Source organism: Salmo salar, chromosome 07, assembly GCF_965601325.2.
Source record: "Salmo salar chromosome 07, fSalSal1, whole genome shotgun sequence".
Classification (NCBI taxonomy): domain Eukaryota; kingdom Metazoa; phylum Chordata; class Actinopteri; order Salmoniformes; family Salmonidae; genus Salmo; species Salmo salar.
This window is the reverse complement of record NC_138297.1, coordinates 32,164,566-32,190,566: the sequence shown is the minus strand read 5'-3', so window position 1 is coordinate 32,190,566 and position 26,001 is coordinate 32,164,566. Positions and strand designations below refer to the sequence as shown.

The following is a 26,001-nucleotide window of genomic DNA, read 5'->3' as shown; positions in this document are numbered from 1 at the left end:
AGAATCTTGTGTAATGTTTGGGGAAATTCTGTGTTTTTGGAATGTCATCTACTTATGGAAAAGACATGACTGTGTAGAACAGCAGCAACCCCTGATGGAAACAAAGCATCAGCTTTACCAGTAAAGTTCTGTAAATGTCGAAAATGTAACAGAACCAGCGCACACATACAGAGAGAAAGAGACTTTTTCCTTTAAACCAGTTATTTATTGGAGAAAGTTGAGACCAAAACATTCTTTTTCCCAAACATACAATTTTTCACTGCATCCGGGCCGCGACATCTCACTCTGCACCCCAATAAACACTCCTCCCCTTCTCAAAGTGCACTTCAACTTAAATCACTTTACACATAAGAGCAGTGCCGGGTTCAATTCCTATTACATTCTTGGCGAGTTAAAAGAAGTGAAATGGACATCTTGTGGACAAATCCCCCATGGCAAGTTTAGTTGACTGGGATTGAAATGAAATTACCACCCCAGGTAATGTTTCTAAGACCAGGGATTTTTCTTGATCAGGAAAAACTTCCTGGTCGTAAATGAATATGATCAATCGTATAGACCTCTTATTTCAAGCAAGCAATTCATTAATTAATTAATTAATTATACTCCAATAACAACATCTTTATATTTACACATTTGCAATGTCTCCATCCCAAATGACACCCTATTACCTATGTAGTGCACTACTTTTGAACAGCACCCTATTCCCTATATAGGGCACTACTTTTGACAGCCCCATGGGCCCTGGTCAAAAGTAGTGCACTACATAGGGAATAGGGTGACATTTGGGACACAAACATTCTCTCAAATATAACCCAAAATAAATCACAACCCCATTCATCGCAGCTGCCTACACAAGAATGGTAGGTCTAAATTAGTAAAATATATATAAAAAAAGTGAACATCTAGGAAAGTTAATAATTATACTTAAAATAAAAAAATAACTTCAGACCCTAGTTTTAATTTGTGTTGTTCCCACCCGTGTCTTCTAAACCATCACTACCCCTCATCAAGTTTATGGAAGTATGGTGGTGTATGCGTCCCAAATTGTGCCCTTTTCCCTATGTAGTACAACACATAGGGAATGGGGTGCCATTTGGGACACACAGGTACGTGTCAGTACTTAAACAGAATTTCTTTAGAAGAAAAAGAACAGCCTCCTCTCCATCACCTATCCTCATGTCCTTTCCTTCACCTAAACCAGTCATAGTCATTGGTTACGTGAACAACCTTATTAGCGGCTGGGACATACAGAGCAGCAAAAATAGTTTCTAGCGCATCGTGAAATTGTTGTTCCTACAAATTTTGCTGTCGATTTTGAACGGTTAGAGTGATTACCGCCTACAAAGCTGTGCAGGGCTTGTTAGAAGGGAGAGTGATGAATCTGCACAGAATAATTGAGGGAAATGAATTGATTCTCCACAAATGATCTTATAGCATTGTTTGATGATCATCCCTGAACTTTCCAATACCTTCCTGATGCATTTGTTTCTGATACCTCCCAAGTGTCCAAAAATCGAGAATCAAATAGATTGGTCTGTTAATAGTATCTTAAATATCATGTATAGATCAATTTAATATAATGTACAATTTGACTTTGTGACCACCCCCTACCCCCATTCTCTGATGGATATGTGGCTCGCCCAGTGATTTTGTTTTACTAAAGTGTCTCCCTCTGAAATATTAGTAACTACCAATGATCTACACTTAGGTGAAAAGAACTGGACTGGTTAACCTAAATACCTAGAAATGGATAGAAAATGTTGCTGTCCCCTACCCAGGTTTTACACGTCACTGCAGATGAAGGAAAGGAGACAAGGCGAGGAAGCCACGTTAAGACTATTGATAACGCACCCAGGAAGCAAAACGGGACGCATTGCAGACCAGTGTAGTTTGTTAGTTACATAGAAAGCTGCTAGATCTAAACACCATTTCCTGTTTCTCTGTACTGTGTCCTGCGGCGTGTGCTCGCGATCACTCACTTCAAACACAAGTCAACCAAAGCGTGAGAATTGGCTGTGTGTGTGTGCGCAAGCTGCACTGTCAGCAGCAACCCCAAACAAACCGAATTAAAAAAGGGGTCAAACCACTGTTTATATATATATATATATACACACACACACCTCTGGTATGCCACGCCTCACTTCACTCACCTACTACACACACACCAAAGGTTAGGGAGTACAGAGACGCAGACAGACAGGGTAGACAGAGTGTGCGTCCCAAATGGCACCCTATTCCCTATGGGCTCTGGTGAAAAGTAGTGCACTACAAAAGATACAGGGTTCCATTTGGGACTCAGCCAGTGAGCGTGAACCCTAGAGGCTAGAAGAGTGTACTAGGTAAATACTCTAGATCGTAATAGCCAAAGTTCAATCATTAATGCGTTTAGCTCTCCCACAATCCAAACACGTTCTAAGTAGAGTAGCAAGTCACACAATCTAACATTAAAAGGGCAATTCCTCCACTTTTCAACCTCATATCTCCAACATCATAACAGTGTCAACATATGCAAAAAAACAGCACATTTCCATGATCTCTGGTTAAAAAGACAAGGGGGGGGGGGGGGGGGGGGGACGCTTCTCTGTGATAGCACAGGGTAGGATTAAAGTACAACATTTTTTATTTTTCTCAAAACCTGCAAAGACTTTCTGGCCTCGGTACTGGTACCAAGTTATCGTTACTCATTGTGTATTTATTCCTCATGTTATTATTTTTCTATCAGGTTCTCCTTTTTCTCCTCTCTGTATTGTTGGAAAACAAGCATGTTACAAATATTTTGATTTGCCAGAGGGAGGGTATTTTCTTGCTCCCCACTTCACTGCAAATCTCAAGAGTTAGGAAATCACCGTTTTAACTTTTAATGATGTCATTGGGTAGAACTTAACTTTATATTTTTTCCTACAAAACGTAGAAATGCGCATTTTTCACATAGGTAAACAATGGTATTGTGCTGAAGATAATGAAAACGTGGTTGAATTGCCCTTCAATATCTGTTTAGTTAGGGTTTGCAAAACTCCGGTAATTTTCCACAAATTCCTAGGATCTCCAGATTTCCAGCTTATTCCTTCTTGATTTCTGCGAATCCTCCAGACGGGATTTTCCGGAAGACCTTGGAATTTTGGGGAAGTTACCGGAGTTTTGCAACTCTATACACAACGTAAAAAGGTTTCGTTTTAGTCCTTCACCAATGTCAACCTCATATTCATAATTAGTTAACCCTAAAAACAAGCAGCATGTCTTAGTTAGATTTCAGTACACATAAAGGAATGGTTTATGCGTTAAAATATGAATTAATATATGGTTGCAGAGTATAGCCTAAAAACACAAGATGGCACTCTATACCCACTAGGGCTCTGGACAAAGGTAGTGCACTATGTAGTGAATAGGGTGCCTAGGTCTCCAACTGGTGGGGTGTGTTTGAGATTTAAGAAAAAACTCTGGGCCCTAGTCATAGACTACAGCTGAATCCCTAGGAGACCTGGTCAAAAATAGCACAGTGTGTTAGAGAATCGGGTGCCATTATTAATATATCTAGTACTGGCCAGGATTGGTAAAAACTGGCCCTAAGTATGGGCCAACCAATAAGCAGCCAGTTTCGTACTGTATATTTCAAAACGGCAGACAGTCTTACATTCAACTTAATACAGGTCCCACTCTGGGCCTAGCTAACATAAACACCTCCCATGTCAGAGCTATGGATCAGGGCCTTTATTCATAAAGCTTCTCAGAGTAGGAGTGCTGATCTAGGATCAGATTTAAAAGGCTAAACTGATCCTAGGTCAGCACTCCTGCTCAGACGTTTTATAAATAGTGGGCCTTAATCAATGTATCTTTCTGTTGAGAGTACAGGCACTGTTCCAATACCTACACCAGCGTATTACTTAGAATGTATTGGGACTGCATACTTGGTATTGTGCTAGAATAGATATTGGGACAAAGCCTTTTAAAAAGAGTGAAGTTAAGTTTATTACCCCAACTGGCAGTGTAGCACATACTTAATATTATAAACCAAACAACCGCTATGTTTGGTTTACTTGTACGGTCCAAAAAATGAACAGGAAACGCTTGTATACTTCAGGCTCTGATTGGAAGGTTCATATCAGGTGACAGGAAGAGGAGCTTAATGTTGCAGCAGCCAATCAGGTTTATAAAGCGTTAAAGACGACAAAGAGGATGGCTGGGCTATGTCCCAAATGACAGCCTACTCCATATATAGTGCTCTACTTATAGACTGCAGTACATAGGGAATATGCTGTCATTTGAAGCACAGCCATTGATACCAATGAGATACTTGCTTGCTTAGGAGACGGATATAAGATAAACATCTGGTTGGCAGGTTATTTGTAGTTGGTGGTGTAGTTTGCTGTTGTAGCCAGAGGGGGAAGTTAGAGAGCATATATGTGTGTCCCTTTAAAACAGATGGTAATATAGATGTGCAGCTTTCAGCATCTGAACCATGATATAATAAAGCACTGCCAGATCTGGCCCGGTGAGCTGCAAAGGGACCAAACGCAACTCTCCACCCCATTCTCCAAACTAACAACAACAACTGGCAACAAAGTATTGAGAACATTCAGGAAATGGCAGCTCCACTTTTCATCAATCCCAAATCCTGTTCAGCCCCTCTGAGTGGCACTAAATATGACAACGACACCAATAATTGATGACACACCAGTAATGGTGCCACATCAGTAACGGCACACCGTGTAAGCAGAGAGCTAGCCAAGCTAACACAGCATATATTGCTAATCTGCTGTCAAACCCCCAAAAAAGACGATGATGAAAAGGAGGAGAGAGAGGGGGGGGGGGATGACGAAACATAATCCCCGGTACCTGCTCTTCGTTCTACGATGTCATATCAACTGATCAGTTGCTCGGGCATCGTTGGCTCGTGTCTGCTGAAGATCCTCCTCCAAGCATCCGCTCGGCGCTCCACAGCTCCCGCTGTAAAGCCTGAATATTTAAAAAAACAGGTGGTGGGCTAGGCAGGGCCTGTGGCTGCCCAAGCCCCTCCCCTCTATGCTGAGTCCCAATCCCAATGGCCCGTTTCAGCCTTGGGCCGCTGCCATTTGCTGGTTCAGTCCCGGGACTGGTAGAATAGGATGTAACCTGACTCAGAGTTCTTAGAAATGTCAGACGTTAGACCGTAGAACTCCTCGATCGCCTGGGCATCGATTTTCTATAAAGGAGGAGAAGAGTTTAAGGTTAGGCCGAATCGCAAAATGACAGCCTACTATTCCCCATATAAATCGCAGAACCAAATCGCAAATGTTTGTGTCTGTCACGACACAAACATATAGCGACAGAGTTCACCATATAGTGCGCTACTTTTGGCCAGAGCCCTATCTTTTTACTGTGTTCTGTGTCATACACATTTTGGAAATCTGTAAGAATATATCTTTGTGGTAGAACAAAGGTGGATCCCCTCAGAGGAAAGAGAATATATCAGTAGTGCATCTACCAGTTGTGAGGGTAGAGTAGTGAGGCAACAATGTTTACTTGCAGTTCATTCCAATGTCAGTTTCCAGGAGAAAAAGGTACCTCTCCCTTTCTCCTGGAAACTGAAATTGGAGTGGACTGCGTGCGAGAGGAGGAAGAGAAGAAATTCAAAACAAACCCACAGCAGCCATGTCTACTCTTCTATGCCCTCCCATTCCAAGTTCCCCCTTCGCTACAGATCTAGGATCAGCTTACCTTCTCCAAACCCCAACCTTAACACTAGAACCGCTAAAGCAGTAATTTGACTGCTCATGAATTTAAAACAATTATCACTGCCATTTTTAAAAGGTATGGCCCCCTCCTTCCTTGACTTTTCGTAAATAAGTCTATATAACATATTGTCGTTAGAATCTTAATAACACTAACAGAAATGGAGTTATAAAATCAGTTTTAGGAGGAATGTCATTTTTTTGAATGTTTCCCCGTCACCCCTCCTTCTCCCGGCAGTTGAAGGTGCTGTGCCCAGTTGATAACTGCCTTGAAACTTAACCTAAACATTTTTACACATACAGTATAACAGATTAAATAAATGAAGTTAAAGTATGATGGGGGAGAATGTGTGAGTTGATGAGTGAGAGGAAAAAACAATGCCAAATTATGTAAACACCAATTGGGAATGAATAAGAGGGAGGCCCATTCTTTTGTATTGATGTGTTCTAATTATAATCGCATGTATGCTATATCTAGGTCCCTATTAAAATCAGTTGTATTTTTTGCCTAATTCCATTATTTTTTTCCCTAAGTGCTGTTTTCTCCAGGTTTCCGTTATCCCTGTTTTTTTTTAAGGTTTACTCCCTCAACAACAAAAAAAACATTTTTAATGGAAAAAAAACAACCAAATTGGATGTTTTAAATCCTCAACAATGCTTAAACCACACAAGGAGAACACTTTTGAGGTCTGGGAAAAAAAATAAACCTAAACTTTTCATTTACGAGTGTAGACATCCTTTAATTTAACTGCACACCAGCAAGAGACTCTTTGATTAGTGGTGTTTCCGTAGCATACACGTGATTGCAGAGTTTACTAAACAAATCGCCACTGCATTGACGCAAACCATCATGATATCAAGTAGGCACTAGCTACTTTGTAGTTAACATTTAAAATGAGAAGGTTTTTTAGGAAAGCCTTTCCATTTACCAGAAGACGCTACACAAAAAGTGCTAGACAAACGCACACACAGAGACCCGGGCATTCCTGCATTACCTCTAAAGAAAGTTAAAGGAAAATATGAGATCACTGATGCATTTTGTTAATGTCTTATCAAATTTAGGCATATTAATACATTTTTTAACAACTCCAATAAATGTCTTTATATTGTTGAACCCTGCTTTAAAATGTCTGGATTCTGTCCACAACGCAGATTTTAATAGGGCCCAACATAACAGTCCACTGAATCGTATTGGTCTACACTGGCCTACTTGTGAGTACACAGCGAGAACGTGCATCATTTACAATGGCAAGAAGACGAAGACAAACAGATGCACATGCTGCCGCGTGGCAGCGAAGAAATGAATCATGACATCTGATGATTATTCTTCTGATTCTGAGCCTTAGCCTGACCGACCGACGCCACCACCAAATGAAACTGCGATGCAGGGACAGAAGAGGGCATGGCACCATTTGGATAGAACAAGCTGGTGACAATGCTACAGGTTGATTACCACAGAGAGCAGGCCCGACAAATCAAGCAAAAAAAACCTACATCAGCAACGCACTCACATTTTTTGTTTGTTTGTTTGTTTATGTGACACGGATATGCTCCAACTGATGCCATTGCATGAAGACGCTACAGTTGCAAAATTCCTGGAACTTACAATAGGATTCCGGATTTCCTGCTTATTCCGCAAATCTTCCAACCAGAATTTCGGGAAAACCAGAATTTCTTGAAAGTTCCCGGAGATTTGTAACCCTAGTAGACGCACACCATGAAAGCACGAGCTGACAACAATTGAATAGTTTTGACTGCTGTCAATTCGACATTTCTATGCAATTATTGATTTTGTGCTGATTTTCACTATTTATCAAGCACACTTGGCGCTTATAAATGTGTAGGATACTAATAATATTTGACCGTGCGTCTTGGTGGTTGGTGTATATCACATTTGGTTGCTGTTACCACATTCCAAGACATATGCCCTTGAATGCGTTTATTTATTTTTTACATAGCCTACAGTACCAAACTAATGAAAACGCTATTGTGTTCATATTTTCAAGCATGGTGGTGGATGCATTACATTATGGGTATGCTTGTCATCTGCAAGGACTAGGGAGTTTGAGATAAAAAAAGATACAGAATTTGAGCTAAGCACAGTCAAAATCCTAGAGGAAAACCTGGTCTGCTTTCCAACAGACACATTCATCTTTCTGCAGGACAATAACCTAAAAACGCAAGGCCAAATTTATACTGGAGTTGCTTACCAAGACGACTTTGAATGTTCCCGAGTGGCCTAGTTACAGTTGACTTAAAGCATCTTGAAAATGGCTGTCTATCAATGATCAACAACCAACTTGAAGAATTTAAAAAAAGAATAACGGACAAATATTGTACAATCCAGGTAGGGCTGGGGTAAATGGCATAAAAATTGATGTTTTTTGGGGCGATTCACAATATACACACACACAAAACTGTGTATAACCCTTCAAATGAGTGGATTCGACGAATTCAGTCACACCCGTTGCTGACAGGTGTATGAAATAGAGCACAATCTCCATAGACAAGCATTGGCGGTAGAACAGCCTTACTGAAGAGCTCAGTGACTTTCAACATGGCACAGTCATAGGATGCCACCGTCCCAACAAGTCAGTCTGTCAAATTTGCTGCTCATAAGCGTGGAACTGAGAAAAATTGATTTTATTTACCTTGGTTTCACAGCAACTTAATGCAGTTACTGCTAACATGACCTTCATTGTCTCCAAAACACAATAGAGGCCTGATACTTGTCCACATGATTAGCATGTATTTAATGTAGCAAAAATGACATAGCGCACTTTTGACCAAATTATTAGTTACTGCCTTTTTGCTTGATAGGGTAGTATACCCTATAACACTATAGTGGGGTGGTAGATGGCTACCTAGTCTCCTTTAGGGCCCACATCAGGTTCCTACATGGTACATACACCATAGGCATTCAACAAGCTCAGACATATCCACAAAATAGTAAGCTCAGATAGATCCAGCTCAGAGGCCCAGCTCATGGGATACATCAGATTTTTACACTGACCAAAAATATTAGATGCAACATGTAAAGTGTTGGTCCCATGATTCGTGAGCTGAAATAAAATATCCCAGAAATGTTCCATACGCACAAAAAGCTTATTTCGCTTAGATTTTGTGCACACAATTGTTAACATCCCTGTTAGTAAGCATTTCTCCTTTGCCAAGATAATCCATCCACCGGTGTGGCATATGAAGAAGCTTATTGAAACAGCATGATCATTACACAGGTGCACCTTGTGCTAGGGACAATAAAAGGCCACCCTAAAATGTGCTGATGTCTCAAGTTGAGGGAGCATACAATTGTCATGCTGACCGCAGGAATGTTGAGAGCTGTTGCCAGAGAAGTGAATGTTCATTTCTCTACCATAAGCTACGTTGTTTTAGAGAATTTGGCAGTTTTAGAGAATTTGGCAGTACGTCCAACCGGCCTCACGACCGCAGACCACATGTAACCACGCAAGCCCAAGACCGCAAGAACCAGGTTCCTCACCTGCGGGATCGTCTGAGACCAGCCACCCAAACAGCTGATTAAACTGAGAAGTGTTTCTGTCCGTCATAAAGCCTTTTTTGGGGGAAAAAAACCTCATTCTGATTGACTGGGCCTGGATCCCAAGTGGGTGCGCCTATGCCTTCCCAGGCTCACCCATGGCTGCGACCCTGCACAGTCATGTGAAATCCATTGATTAGTGGTCTAATAAATGCATTTCAATTGACTGAAATTGTTGCATGTTGGGTTTATATATTTTCTCAGTAGAGAAAGGAAAATGAACGTGCTTATGCAAGAAATGTTAGTGCATCAAATCGTATCGCATCGATTCGTTCTCCAATCAAACCAAATCGTTTCAAAAGTAAAACATATCGTTCCTATATCACATCGGAGCCGAAGTATCTAGATACGTATCGAATAGTCTTGAAAGGGAAAGATGCACCTCCCCAAATTAAATGTATTAATTATACTGTTAGAATGTTGCAGTCAGAATGATTGGCTTGAAGGGGCTCCATTGAGGCCCAGCAGTTCTAGTGTAAATGGGATAATTTGACATTTTGGCAATTTTTCTACTTGCCTAGTCAGATTAGCTCATGGATACCCTTTTAAATGTCTCCATGTGCAGTTTCAAGGTATTTTCTGGAGCCATTGTAACTAGTATAAGCTCATGACTGGACATCTAGACTGACTATGGGTAAGTAGAAAATAAAGGGCTTAACTGCCAAAATGTCTAACTACCCCTTTAACCATTACAAGGTAAACCCACAGCTGATCTGAGACCAGTGTCTTTCCAAGCCCAGTGGAAACTTCATCACTCAGCCAGGTTCTGCTCATCCACCAGATGTTACAATGGGACTCTTTCCATAGCGGAAAAACCCTAGACACTGATCAACGATCAGTTTTGCATTGTTTCACTCTAATGTTTACGCTGGGTAAACTGAGTGTATGCTGATTCTAGATCTGTGCCTATGGAAAGTGTCTACCCGAAGTGGAAAAAGCAGGCCCCTCGATTGCTATAACATACCTCTACACTGTGGGTACATTTGAAACAGAGCCATGTACTACTACTGTGCGGACTCATTTCCTGAACGTGACCTGGACTGAAAGCATTTCACCAGACGCAGTAGGCCTACTCGACTTTCAAGTATTTCATAGTGTGTGCTATGCCATGTTTTAATGCATTCTCATTACCTGAGAAAAGCAGGTTGATTATGGTGAGTGTGAGAGAGAGGACAGAGAAAGCTAGACTACCATACACGGACAGAAAGACAACGACGACTACCCCCCCCACCCCTTCGGCTCATTCTACTAACTTATCGAAAACTGATATTTCCAGTCTGTCTCCCGCTCCCTATTCATAAAGATTCCACATTATGAACACAGCCACCTGGAGCTATCTGGGTCGACCGAAGCGGAGCAAGGATGGAATTCCAGACAACATTGGAAGCAAGTAGGGATCAAACCTGGGTTCAAATACTTTTAGCGTTTGCTCTAGCTTGCCTGGAGTGCCAGATGTTTGGTGTTTACACTCCTTCCGAGTATTCTATTGGTTATATTGTGCCAGGCAAGTTCAATTGAGCACAGATACAAATATTTAAAATGATTGCAAATCATATTTGAACCCAGGTCTGGTATGTAGTAGGGGGATGCACTGGAATGCAGCTTGGAAAAGGTCTCTGATGGGTCTCTATGGATGCTGTGAATGAGTGAGTAGAATCAAACTACTAGTTTATACCATAAAAATAGATAGTGTCATTTGTTGACAACAGGTCATTATTGGAGGCGCCGTTGGAGACATTTATTGGGAATTTGCGAGTACCTACAGTTAATTTAGCCTCTGTTTTGCCAGCCTCCAGCTTTCATACCATATTTACAACTAAAAACTGTCTTTGAAAACACAGCTTGCGTGTTTGAGGGTCCCATGTACCACATCCGATCAGCATCTCACTCTTCTCTTTGAACATACGGAATATAGACTCATTGAAGGAAAACAACCCTTAGAATATAAAGAGATATCACTAGAAAATAAGAGTATAGACAAACTCTCCTTACCTCTACTATGTCGTCATCAAACAAGAGCCAGAATCCATGACTCTTCACTATGGTGATGTAATGACCACGGTTTGGACCACTGGAGAGAGAGGAACATACATACACACGTTATAGACAGGAGGTACAACTAAAATACTATGCTGAGCAGGAGAGAAGAGAGATGGACAGAAACAGAGAAATATTGAAAAGGTGACAGACAAGGGGAGAGCGAGAGATAAACAGTCTAAAAATAGACCCACACACAGATCTCTGGCACAATCTGAGCGAGCGACCACACACACAGTCTCTCCCTCTCCCTTTACCTTCCACAGTGGACGACCACGGCGACCAGGTCGTACATGCGGTCGGGGTTGGTGGCGTCTCCTGAGGTGTTGAAGAGGCGGAGCTCCAGGGGGAAGACGACGCGATAGGACAACTTGGTGTAGCGATGCAACTGGTCCATGTATTTAAACCTCTTCAGGTGTAACGCCAGGATCATAGGGAGCTTCTTAACACGCATCCTAATAATAATAAAGAACATAATAATATATGATATAGAGAGGGAAGGAGTAGGGTTAAAAGATCCAACGCAGCCGTTTTTTAAATCTCAATAACAAATCATTTCTGGGTAAAAGAAAATTAGCTTTTATAGGCAGAGAGGTTTGGAACACTTAAGCAATAAGGCACAAGAGGCAGTGCTGTATCATGAATACAGTCACAGGTAAATGGCGATGTTCAGCCCGAAGCGACAGCGTCATTTACTTGGATATGTCCATGATGATGATGATGATGATGCGTGATTTTGCCTGGCTCAAACAATGTTGTCTCATCTTGTCTGGGGACCATTCACTCTCCATGTACAGTGAGGGAAAAAAGTATTTGATCCCCTGCCGATTTTGTACGTTTTCCCACTGACAAAGAAATGATCAGTCTATAATTTTAATGGTAGGTTAATCTGAACAGTGAGAGACAGAATAACATCAAAAACAACCAGAAAAACGCATGTCAAAAATGTTAGAAAATGATTTGCATTTTAATGAGGGAAATAAGTATTTGACCCCTCTGCAAAACATGACTTAGTACTTGGTGGCAAACCCCTTGTTGGCAAACACAGAGGTCAGACGTTTCTTGTAGTTGGTCACCAGGTTTACACACATCTCAGGAGGGATTTTGTCCCACTCCTCTTTGCAGATCTTCTCCAAGTCATTAAGGTTTCGAGGCTGACGTTTGGCAACTCGAACCTTCAGCTCCCTCCACAGATTTTCTATGGGATTAAGGTCTGGAGACTGGCTAGGCCACTCCAGGACCTTAATGTGCTTCTTCTTGAGCCACTCCTTTGTTGCCTTGGCCGTGTGTTTTGGGTCATTGTCATGCTGGAATACCCATCCACGACCCATTTTCAATGCCCTAGCTGAGTGAAGGAGGTTCTCACCCAAGATTTGACGGTACATGGCCTCGTCCATCGTCCCTTTGATGCGGTGAAGTTGGCCTGTCCCGTTAGCAAAAAAACTCCCAAAGCATAATGTTTCCACCTCCATGTTTGACGGTGGGGATGGTGTTCTTGGGGTCATAGGCAGCATTCCTCCTCCTCCAAACACGGCGAGTTGAGTTGATGCCAAAGAGCTCCATTTTGGTCTCATCTGACCACAACACTTTCACCCAGTTGTCCTCTGAATCATTCAGATGTTCATTGGCAAACTTCAGACGGGCATGTTTATGTGCTTTCTTGAGCAGGGGGACCTTGCGGGCACTGCAGGATTTCAGTTCTTCACGGCGTAGTGTGTTACCAATTGTTTTCTTGGTGACTATGGTCCCAGCTGCCTTGAGATCATTGACAAGATCCTCCCGTGTAGTTCTGGGCTGATTCCTCACCGTTCTCATGATCATTGCAACTCCACGAGGTGAGATCTTGCATGGAGCCCCAGGCCGAGGGAGATTGACAGTTCTTTTGTGTTTCTTCCATTTGCGAATAATCGCACCAACTGTTGTCACCTTCTCACCAAGCTGCTTGGCGATGGTCTTGTAGCCCATTCCAGCCTTGTATAGGTCTACAATCTTGTCCCTGACATCCTTGGAGAGCTCTTTGGTCTTGGCCATGGTGGAGAGTTTGGAATCTGATTGATTGATTGCTTCTGTGGACAGGTGTCTTTTATATAGGTAACAAGCTGAGATTAGGAGCACTCCCTTTAAGAGTGTGCTCCTCTCACTGTTCAAATAAACCTACCATTAAAATTATGGACTGATCATTTCTTTGTCAGTGGGCAAACGTACAAAATCAGCAGGGGATCAAATACTTTTTTCCCTCACTGTATGGTACAGAGATCGACACTCAAAAGTGAAGGATTGTTTCCAAGTCTAGACAGGGAGACTTATATTAACCTCGCTGTAGCAAACTAAATGCTAGGATGGAAGGAAGGGGAAAATAATGTGTGATAAATACAAGAGATGATTCGGACAGCAACATGATATTCTTATGGCGGCTGAGTGATAATTTTCAGATGGAACTGTTAGCAGACATAGCGTGCCTGTGACGGCCAATAGAGCACGGCTTGGAACGCTGCTTGTCCAATCAGCATCCAAACAATGAGTTGTATAATCTTTCTTATTGGGCTATTAACTAATTTACCACATGGTGATGTCAACATGGAATGGAAAAACTCCCTCTCACCAAAACAGGCTGAAATTTCAGGTGTTTTTTCCCCAAACAGCTCTTAACCTCTAGGGTAGGGGGCAGTATTTTCACATCTGGATAAAAAACGTACCCGATTAAATCTGGTTATTACTACTGCCCAGAAACTAGAATATGCATATAATTCTTTGATTTGGATAGAAAACACCCTAAAGTTTCTAAAACTGTTTGAATGGTGTCTGTGTATAACAGATCTCATATGGCAGGCCAAAACCTGAGAAGATTCTGTACAACATTGAATGATGACTTTGCAGCCCCTGGCTGAAAAACAGTAGCGCATTTGGATAGTGGTCGATCTGAGAACAATGAGACGGGCGCACGTGTGCACGTGAAGAGACCATTTTACATTTTCAGTCTTTGAACGAAAAAGACGTCTCCCGGTCGGAATATTATCGCTAATTTTTTGTCACGATACGCATCCGCACGTCACCGTTCGGATAGTGTCTTGAACGCAAGAACAAAAACAGAGGATATTTGAACATAACTATGGATTATTTTGAACCAAAACAACATTTGTGGATGAAGTAGAAGTCCTGGGAGTGCATTCTGACGAAGAACAGCAAAGGTAATCACATTTTTCTTATAGTAATTCTGAGTTTAGTGAACGCCAAACTTGGTGGGTGTCAAATTAGCTAGCCCGTGATGGCGAGCTATCTACTCAGAATATTGCAAAATGTGCTTTTGCCGAAAAGCTATTTTAAAATCTGACACCGCGATTACATAAAGGAGTTCTGTATCTATAATTCTTAAAATAATTATGTTTTTTGTGAACGTTTATCGTGAGTAATTTAGTAAATTCACTGGAAGTTTTTGGTATGTTTGCTAGTTCTGAACGTCACATGCTAATGTAAAAAGCTGGTTTTTGATATAAATATGAACTTGATTGAACAAAACATGCATGTATTGTATAACAATGTCCTAGGAGTGTCATCTGATGAAGATCATCAAAGGTTAGTGCTGCATTTAGCTGTGGTTTTGGTTTTTGTGACATTATATGCTAGCTTGAAAAATGGGTGTGTGATTATTTCTGGCTGGGTACTCTCCTGACATAATCTAATGTTTTGCTTTCGTTGTAAAGCCTTTTTGAAATCGGACAATGTGGTTAGATTAACGAGAGTCTTGTCTTTAAAATGGTGTAAAATAGTCATATATTTGAGAAATTGAAGTAATAGCATTTCTAAGGTATTTGAATATCGCGCCACTCGATTCCACTGGCTGTTGACTAGGTGGGACGATTTCATCCCACATACCCTAGAGAGGTTAAACTAAAAAAGCATTATAATTTTCACAAAGTATTATTCCAACCTCAGTGGGGAAACATTAAAACACAGGTAATCATGTTTTTTTGACTGCACTGGGCCTTTAATGTTAGTATTTAAACCTCTTTAGGTGTATGACCGGCAAGCTTCGATCCTGTCTACTAATCACCTACTTACTGTATGTTTGCGCCAACTGCCATTTAAATGCACTTTTTGGCCACGTTTTTCACAGAGACCAGCCAGCTCACCTTTTCTGTGCCTCCTGTTTACTCCGACACTGTTCACAGTAGTACTTGTATTCACTACATAGTGTCTCGGTGTTGCTGAAACCCCTGTGGAGAGAAAAGAAGAAGACACACACACACACAGATGAGTTCTGGAGCATCCACAAAGTGATGTCATTTGGCATATGTATGACTTGGGACTTTTTCATAACGCTTCCTCTTATTTGGGCCTACTGAACTCTTCAGTTTTTCCTCCATCCATTCATTCATTTATATTTTCCTCTCTATCCTCACAGTGGCTCTCTCTCTCTGGCAGTACACACACACCTACCTAAGACAGTGCGTGATGGAGGTGTTCTGCTCCACGTCGACAGACAGGTCCAGGAAGTCCTCATCTTTACTGCTCACCTGGACAAGCACAACATTGGTGACATCTACCTCTGTTTAAAGACTGTTCAGTAATAGGAAACTGGCATAAATTACAGCTCCAGGCCCCATTCCTCTCCTTCATTTATAAACCAATGACAGTCTCCATTTTGAATCTGCCTTTACCATTACAATAGTGTCGAGAAACTAACACAGCCCGGCATCCATTACTGCTCTCCGGCCCATTCATCTCCCCATTAACAGCCTCCATCTTGGATCTCCCTCCACTTACAGCTTCACAGTTGAGGCAACGCGTCTCGTTGGTCAGGGTTCCCTGGAAGATCTCATGGACCCAGGTCTGCTGTATCTTCTCCCCTTCCTCTCCTCCTCCTGTCCCGCTGCTCCCCCCACCTCCTCCGTTCTGTACCAGTTTTCCGTTCTGCTGTCGCTCCTGGCCCTTCTCCTCCTGGAGCAGGTCAGCGATAGTGTTGAGGAGGTAGTTGAGGAACTCATGGGCATCTTGCTGCATGTAGTTGTCAAACAGCTCTGGAGAGAGAAGAGGATAGAGAAAGAGGGGATGAAGGAAGAGTAATGAGCTGTCTAAAGTCGCTACATTTTCTCCATTCTCCTTTGCACCCCTCCCATCCTTCTCACCATTCTCCTTCCTCAGACGGGAGATGAACTTCTTGGGAGGGATGACGCCGACCTTCTTCTTTTGTGTAGCGATGCTGTTGAACAGGATATGTTGCCATGAGTTAAAGAAAATTGTGACAAAGTTTCAATGGTAACTTCTTTTCCCATATCTGATCTAATTTTGGTTCCAAGAACAATTTCATGTGTTTATGCAAGAGTCTACAAGTGGGGCACATTCTCTCCCCTTTACCTGTTGAAGAGGTCAGACAGACAGGTGAGCAGGGACTCTTTACGTCTGGGCTGGACCTTGTAGGCCAAGACCTTCTCCCTAAAAGGACGGCAGAAGTAGAGGGCTTGCAGCACCGAGTTACAGTAGCAGGTGTTCCCAAACTAGAGAAGAGGAGAGAGGGAGGAGACAAGACAAAAGGAGAGGAGGGTGAGGTAGAAGTGTGAGAGCATGTGATAAGTCTCGTGTTACGATAGTTGGAAAAAGGTCATTCAATCTTAACTCAAAAGCAAACACACTAACACTAAAATCCATGTTACTCTACCATGGTACTGTAGCTATGGTTATATATAGTGTTTGTGCAGGTGCATGCTGGGAAACTTACAGTTGAAGTCAAAAGTTTACATACACTTATGTTGGAGTCATTAAAACTCGTTTTTCAACCACTCCACAAATGTATTGTTAACAAACTAGTTTTGGCAAGTCGGTTAGGACATCTACTTTGTGCATGACAAGTAATTTTTCCAACAATTGTTTACATACACTCAGTTGACTGTGCCTTTAAACCGCATGGACAATTCCACATGGCTTCTGATAGGCTAATTGACATCATTAGAGTCAATTGGAGGGTGTACCTGTGGATGTATTTCAAGGCCTACCTTCAAACTCAGTGCCTCTTTGCTTGACATCATCAATCAAAAGAAATCAGAAGACCTCAGAAAATAAGTTGTAGACCTCGACAAGTCTGGTTCATCCTTGGGAGCAATTTCCAAACGCCTGAAGGTTTGTTCATCTGTACAAACAATAGTACGCAAGTATAAACACCATGGGACCATGCAGGGGTCATACCGCTCAGGAAGGAGGCTCGTTCTGTCTCCTAGAGATGAGCGTACTTTGGTGCGAGAAGTGCAAATCAATCCCAGAACAGCAGCAAAGGACCTTGTGAAGATGCTGGAGGAAGCAGGTACAAAAGTATCTATAGCCCCAGTAAAACAAGTCCTATATCGACATAACCTGAAACGCCGCTCAGCAAGGAAGAAGCCTCTGCTCCAAAACCACTTTAAAAAAGCCAGACTACAGTTTGCAACTGCACATGGGGACAAAGATCGTACTTTTTGGAGAAATGTCCTCTGGTCTGATGAAACAAAAATGGAACTGCTTGGCCATAATGATAATTGTTATGTTTGGAGGAAAAAGGGGGAAGCTTGCAAGCCAAAGAACACCATCCCAACTGTGAAGCACGGGGGTGGCAGCATCATGTTGTGGGGGTGCTTTGCTGCAGGAGGGACTGGTGCACTTCACAAAATAGATGGCATCATGAGAAGGAACATTTTGTGGATATATTAAAGCAACATCTCAAGACATCAGTGAGGAAGTTAAAGCTTGGTCGCAAATGGGTCTTCCAAATGGACAATGACCCCAAGCATACTTCCAAAGTTGTGGCAAAATGGCTTAAGGACAACCAAGTCAAGGCATTGGAGTGACCATCACAAAGCCCTGACCTCAATCCTATAGAAAACTTGTGGGCAGAACTGAAAAAGCATGTGCGAGCAAGGAGGCCTACAAACCTGATTCAGTTACACCAGCTCTGTCAGGAGTAATGGGCCAAAATTCACCCAACTTAGTGTTGGAAGCTTGTGGAAGGCTACCCGAAACATTTGACCTAAGTTAAACAATTTAAAGGCAATGCTACCAAATACTAATTGAGTGTATGTAAACTTCTGACCCACTGGGAATGTGATGAAAAAAATTAAATCTGAAATAAATCACTCTCTCTATTATGCTGACATTTCACATCCTTAAAATAAAGTGGTGATCTTAACTAACTTAAGACAGGGAATTTTTACTAGGATTAAATGTCAGGAATTGTGAAAAACTGAGTTTAAATGTATTTGGCTAAGGTGTATGTAAACTTCCAACTGTACCATGACCAACATCTATGGTTTATATTGTTGGTGTTGGTACTTACGTTGACCAATCCAAAGTAGTGTTCATTAACTGGAAACTGTTCCGGTCCGATCTCCTTCTCCAAAGCTGAGGCATTGGCGCCCTGGAAAGTAAAGTATTGCATTTACATAGTGTCTGCTAAATGGCAATCTATCGTCCAGAGTGACTTACAAATCAGTAAGAGTCAAAGGGAGTGCATACCATCAGCCATGTATTCTAGCCAAGAGTGCCAATAATATCCACACTAGAATACTTTTTAGTATGCTCTAATAACTTTTCATGTAGTATGAATATTGGGATATAGCCTAGTTAGATTCACTGAAGGCCTGCCCTACACACTGCTTGGACTGTATCCGCACCAATCCCATTTGACCCCTGGGTCTGGTACGTATCGTTATGTAATGATTTTACATGGTATCAAGTGCACCGTCTGCCCGAGACCTGTCCAGTATCATCTTGGGACAGAAGGCATGGTCCTCCTAGTCTTTATCCATGACTACCCATTTATGAATTTATTATGATGCTCTGTCATAAAAGAATGACCACTGCTGACTGAAATAACTAAAAAGGTGTGCTTGTCTCATATGTGTGATGTTTCCATACGATGCAACCGATCTACAAGACGCAGACAGAAGATGCCGGTGTACTGACTAGCTAACCCCTGTGAATGAAAACCAAAGGCTATGAATATGACTAGCAGTAGCAGGGCTTAAACACACTGGGGTGCATTCATTACGTCTTGCAAAGGTTTACCGTTTAATAACCAAATAAGAATACATTGAACACACACACACACACACACACACACACACACACACACACACACACACACACACACACACACACCACTGGGAGAGAACTAACTGAATTTGTCCAATATAAACTCGCAAAAAGTTCTCTGTTTGGAGTAAAAGGCCTCTGTTGCAAAAGGTTGTGCAACAGACAAAATGCTTTGTTACAGAATCGCCATAATGATTACACCCCTGCCATTCTTCTCAACTAGCTGTTGGTCTGATAAGGCTTGGTGCAGCGGCAGGGGGATGAAATACGGGTTCAAACTTAATCTGTCACCGGATAATGCATTTCTTTATCAGCGACTGGTAGGCGAAGTAGATAACCTGTCACTTGTCAATGTGGGGAACCGTGAGAGTAAGATTATGTCACACAGGGTGGCACGTTCCCTGGCATCTTTGATGTTTTGACAGAGGGACAGGTGAGGAAATTGGTTGAGTTGCATTTCAGGTGGAGAATCTCTCCAGGAATGATTGAATGACACAGCCAGCGTTATTTTAATCCATAGAATTCAGTTACTGCTGATAGCTACATAACAAACCAATGAAGCCCAAGCTAACGTTAGCTAGCTAACAAGCACTGACCTCTGCAACGGATTTCACATTTAATTTGCTGCCTTGAGGTATATGAAAACAATACATATAGAGCGAGATTAGCAGAGCACAGCTAACTCACTATGTAGGTAGCTAACTTGCCAGATAAATGTTGCTGGCAAGCATCTATTCAGTAGCTGGCTAATATTTCAGTTACCTTAATGTAGCTAGCTAGTTGAAGTTTAAAGGTTGACCAATATGATTTCGCTAGCTAGTGTTAGTAACGTTAGCATAAAATACTATCAAATAAAACGCCTAAGATGACGGAGAAAGCAACATAACTACCTAAGTTAGTTAGCTAGACAAGTAACGTTAAATTTAGCTAACTCGGTCAACACGTTGTGGTATTGATAAAACTAGCATTAGCTTGTGGCTAGGCTATATGCTAACTAGTTAGCTGGCTCTTATTTGCTAACTAGCTAAAGTTAGCTACCCCTGTTGATCCACCCATATCAAAAGACCGTGCTGTCTAGTGATACTTTGCCTTCTTGAAACCCAACAACTAAACGCATCAATAACAGCCACCTATGTTTGCTTCTCTAGAGAGATGTGCCTAGCTAGCTAACCAACTTTCTGGAAAACCTCAGTCATGTCCTGTTCGACAGGTTAGCTAACATTAGCCAACTAGCTAATCGCATAGAAAATAACGGTTTTTAAACCGAAAAAATTGCCTTACCATCGTACAAATCGAGGCGATCTTTCGGACTGTCATCAGTATTTCCATCCGTCTGTCGCCATATTGGACCGAACCCCAATTTGAAAACGTTGACAGCCGCTGCGGCTGTTGGAGTTCAGGGGAGACCTTTTGCACCGTCCAGTTTGGGAATGAGGGAGTGTTGATGCACGGCTCTGACGCTGCACTGTTTCCTCTCAGGCCAGTTTCGTGGCGAGAACGAGGCTCGCCGATAAAGTACACGCGCACGCACGTTTGTGCACTAGCACTGGGTGGATTATAATTGACTGGTCGTTGCGCGGATAATAAAGCAGGCTAAATCGTAGCCAATGCAACTCACTCTCAGGATGTTTAATAGATCAGTCATGCAAGAATGCAGATCTCAGAATGCATGGACATAGAGAGGCAAAACCGTCAAAGACGTGGAACTGTCCTGATTGAACTAGATTAGGGACAGATCACAATTTATTCGGGGGGAGAAGTGGTCCAAAACAGGGGAGGGTTGTGCGTTTTTTTTTATTGGGTATAGGGGAGGGTTGTGCCTATTTTTTTCCTGGTTAACATTTGCTCTTTTGCAGGTTTTACTATAGCATTTCTTCCATCCTAGCCACATTTTCTCATCTGCTTGCATGCGCCACCCCTATATCAAGGTGTTTTGGTACTTCCCTTATGCACTACTCTTTTCTGTTTACTACAGGTCAGTATAATCTACCAGTCTAAGGTCTATCCTGCCCTCTATCCACCATTCGTAGTGACAATAGGCTGACTATCAATCATACCACACATAACAGCATTCAAAGCTGCATCAATTTGAATAGATAAGAACCAATAGAAATAGCTGATAGACAGCAGACAGGCCAGGTGCATCATTGTGCATGAAAGAGCAGTGAACACATGAAACACACTGCTCAAAACCTTACACAGCTCCCCTATTGATCTTGTTTACACTGTGTGCACAATTATTAGGCAAGTCAGTGTGTTGACCATATCATCATTATTATGCATATTTCCCAACTCCAAGCTGTATAAACTGGAATGCTTATTGGATTTAAGCATATCAGGTGATGTGTATTTGTGTAATGAGGGAGGGTGTGGCCTAAGGAGATCAACACCCTATATCAAGGTGTGTATAATTATTAGGCAAATTATTTTCCTCAGGCAAAATGGGCCAAAAAAGAGATTTAACTGACTCTGAAAAGTCAAGAATTGTAAAAAGTATTTCAGAGGAATGCTGCACTCTTGAAATAGCTAAGATATTGGGGTGTGATCACAGAACCATCAAACGTTTTGTTGCAAATAGTCAACAGGGTCGCAAGAACCGTGTTGAGAAAAAGAGACGCAAGTTAACTGCCAAAGATTTGAGAAGAATCAAACGTGAAGCTACCAGGAACCCATTATCCTCCAGTGCTGTCATATTCCAGAACTGCAACCTACCTGGAGTGTTCAGAAGTACAAGGTGTTCAGTGCTCAGAGACATGGCCAAGATAAGGAAGGCTGAAACCCGACCACCACTGAACAAGACACATGTTGAAACGTCAAGACTGGGCCAAGAAATATCTGAAGACAGATTTTTCAAAGGTTTTATGGACTGATGAGATGAGTGACTCTTGACGGACCAGATGGATGGGCCCGTGGCTGGATCGGGAACGGAGCTCCACTTCGACTCAGACGCCAGCAAGGTGGAGGTGGGGTACTGGTATGGGGTGGTATTATTATGATGAGCTAGTTGGACCTTTTCGGGTTGAAGATGGACTCAAACTCAACTCCCAAACCTACTGCCAGTTTTTAGAAGACACTTTCTTCAAGCAGTGATACAGGAAAAAGTCTGCATCTTTCAAGAAGACATGATTTTTATGCAGGACAATGCTCCATCGCATGCATCGAAGTACTCCACTGCGTGGCTAGCCAGTAAAGGCCTTAAAGATGAAAGAATGACATGGGCCCCCTTCCTCACCTGACCTAAACCCTATTGAGAACTTGTGGTCCCTTGTTAAACGGACGATTTACGGTGAAGGAAAACAGTACACCTCTCTGACCAGTGTCTGGGAGGCTGTGGTTGCTGCTGCACAAAACGTTGATCGTCAACAGATCAAGAAACTGACAGACTCCATGGATGGAAGACTTATGACTGTTATTGAAAAGGGTGGCTATATTGGTCACAGATTCTATCTTTTTTTTAAATGTCAGAAATGTTCATTTTATAAATTGAGTTGTTTGTTTATTCTCACTTTAACAGATGAAAATAAACAAGTGAGATGGGGGAACTTTTCGTTTTTCATTTAGTTGCATAATAATTCTGCACACTAATAATTGCCCAATAATTGTACACACATAGATATTCTCCAAAGAAAGCCAAAACCTCACTTTTACTTTCTTAAATATTCAGGTTTGAGGTTTATTAACATTTTGGATTGACCGAGAGCGCTGTAGTTGTTCAATAATAAAATTAATCCTCAAACATACAACTTGCCTAATAATTGTGCACACAGTGTAGAAACAATACATTTATCCTACCTAGACTATAATAGTAGTATTCAACTCCACAATGCAATGAATACTTGCATTATTGTTTCAAGTGAGTACAACATTCTACTCTAGGCTGCAGTGAAACTGTCATTTGAATAATTGCGCAAAAGTCCTGTGATTTGACTGTTTTTAATTCGATTTGGATCAGTTGTGGGACTACTCTCGACAGTTTATAAGTTCTAGAAAGGCACTATAGCAGGCCAGTAAGACTGTATTTTTACTTCTGATACTGATGTAAAAGTATCAGAAGAATCGTCTGTTTCAGATCATTATCCCAAGTCCTCCCATAATCATGTGCCACATATACTACTGGCAGGCCCAGTTATTCAGGAAAGCTCAACATGTGCTTTGCCTCTTCTCCAATCCAAATGGCTATTCCTCGTGCACCCAGAAGCTAATGCTTCAATATAGCCTAAATATTTATCATTTAACTGTTAAAATGTATTACCTTTTTATATGTGACATCAACACAACCAGTCACAGTGTATTAATCGGATTAGGCTACTACAAAAGTCTCCTGTAGGCATACGCACATTCATCCAAAATATAATTTCAGCATCCTCAAAATGGCTTGACATTAACCAGGTTTCCATCCAACCTTTTTATGCAGTGAAGTACCCTACATGTCGGATAGAAAGTGTCATGAAAAAGCATGGAATTTATTAGGCTACAGATGAAATGAATTATGATGAACTTCAGTGGGTGGTGAAAGTGCAGGTTGATGCTCCTTTCAATAGGTCTTATTCTGGTGACTTGATGATTGATGCTTGGCTGCCATTTGACAAATAAAAATAATCTAGCACTTTTGTCCATAATCTCATGTAGTAGGCTATACCTGCACTGTATCTGCAAGCTGTTGGCTAGAGCACACGTGCCAATACCAGAGTGGGCACATTCACTATACCTATGCAACATTTTTTTGTTAGAAAACCAAAACTCTGATTGGAAAATGCTCCAGGGTTTCCCTTAGTAATTCTGGCTTTTGGCTGATAAAAAAAATGAAGAGCCAATAAATAAAATTGTAGTGGGCCAAATTGTCCAGGAGAGGCTGTCTATCATAGCGTACAAGGGGAATGTAATATAAGTGTTAATATTGTAGTGGAAGATGAGAAGGTTGGTCAGGCCAAATGCAGGCTACTGTGCAACTCCCTATTCAGGAAGGATGCAATTTTGAAACTTACATTTATTTATAATCATTTTTTTATCATTATTTTTACTGAATATAATTGTTATTATTGTAAGCCTATTTATTCATTGAAACCAGTTTTTTAAATATGCAACACCTGTTTTGTTAAATTTTGTTAAGACATTTTCAATTGCTCCATATTTTAGTTTAAAATAGGTTTTAAGTAGATCTGTTGTAAAATAAATATCATCAGCCTATTTCTATCATTTGTTGGGTATGGTAGGCACTTGCCTTTGTTGGTAGTTGCTGCAATATTGCCTGTTCCAAACTTTTGTGAAGGTTTAAACCAATTCGCAATTGTTTTGTTTCATTATGTTGAGCCATTTTCTTTGGCCAAATTAAGTACCAACTGTAATGTTGTTTTTGACGCAATAGCCTGCTCCTATATTCCCTATAAACAATGGCTTGACTTACTTTTGATATTATCCTAATAAAGTTTATACATTTTTGTGAAGGTTTGGTGTGGTCTGGCTATTATTAAGCTTTAGCAACTGCAAGCCTATGATAGGAAGGCAGTGCCTCACCGATGCTCCAATTTACTCTGACAGTTGAAATGGAGTTGAGGAAGAATGTTTCAGGCCTACCAGAGTTTCTCCTATAATCTAACAATATAATGCTTATCATTATGCAAAATATGCTAATCGAAAATGAACCAATGAGCCTCCTTTTGTAAGTCTATATCTATATAGCAGACTCAGTCAGTGTAGTAGCATGCTGCTGGAATATCTCTATCTCTCTGGGGATAGGCCTAAGCTTCTCTTCCTTTCTTTATACAAGCTATATCTTTTTTTGCTCATAATGCGCATATTGTTTACATGTAGATTTTAGAATATTCACATAAAAATCTGTTACCAATTTGATGGAAACCTAGCTATAGACGTCCTAAAGACTGTGAATATTTTCCCTGCATTTTACAAATTTTCCATTCCATTGGGCAAGTAAATGAAACAAGCTCCAGCAAGCTAATCTTTTTGAGTGTGGACTGTATTACTGTACTGTATTATACTGTATTACAGTACCAGTCACAAGTTTGGACACACCTACTCATTCAAGGGTTTTTCTTTATTTTTACTATTTTCTACCGTACATTGTAGAATAATAGTGAAGACATCAACACTATGAAATGACACATATGGAATCATGTAGTAAGCCAAAAAGTGTTGAACAAATGAAAATAGATTTTAGATTTTAGATCCTTCAAAGTAGCCACCATTTGCCTTGATGACAGCTTTGCACACTCTTGGCATTCTCTCAACCAGCTTCACCTGGAATGCTTTTCCAACAGTCTTGAACGAGTTCCCACATATGCTGAGCACATGTTGGCTGCTTTTTCTTCATTCTGTGGTCCAACTCATCCCAAACCATCTCAATTGGGTTGAGGTTGGGTGATTGTGGAGGCCAGGTCATCTGATGCAGCACTCTATCACTCTCCTTCTTGGTCAAATAGCCCTTACACAGCCTGGAGGTATGTTTTGGGTCATTGTCCTGTTGAAAAACAAATGATAGTCCCACTAAGTGGAAACCAGATGGGAAGGCGCATCGCTGCAGAATGCGGTGGTAGCCATGCTGGTTAAGTGTGCCTTGAATTATAAATAAATCACAGACAGTGTCACCAGCAAAGCACCACCACACCATCACACCTCCTCCTCCAT

General features: G+C 41.4%; 1 protein-coding gene across 1 annotated transcript; it reads right to left on the bottom strand.

Moving 5' to 3' along the window:
* Nucleotides 1-183: 183 nt before the first annotated feature.
* LOC106609061 (ubiquitin carboxyl-terminal hydrolase 12) lies at nt 184-21,010 on the bottom strand. The gene is made up of 10 exons (XM_014207437.3): nt 20,641-21,010; nt 18,602-18,682; nt 16,657-16,796; nt 16,428-16,501; nt 16,066-16,319; nt 15,739-15,815; nt 15,432-15,515; nt 11,559-11,756; nt 11,257-11,335; nt 184-5,179 (listed from the first exon to the last, which is right to left on the bottom strand). Exons 1-10 carry the CDS (start codon nt 20,686-20,688, stop codon nt 5,078-5,080), a joined length of 1,137 nt encoding a protein of 378 aa, XP_014062912.1. The 5' UTR covers nt 20,689-21,010; the 3' UTR covers nt 184-5,077.
* Nucleotides 21,011-26,001: the final 4,991 nt, after the last annotated feature.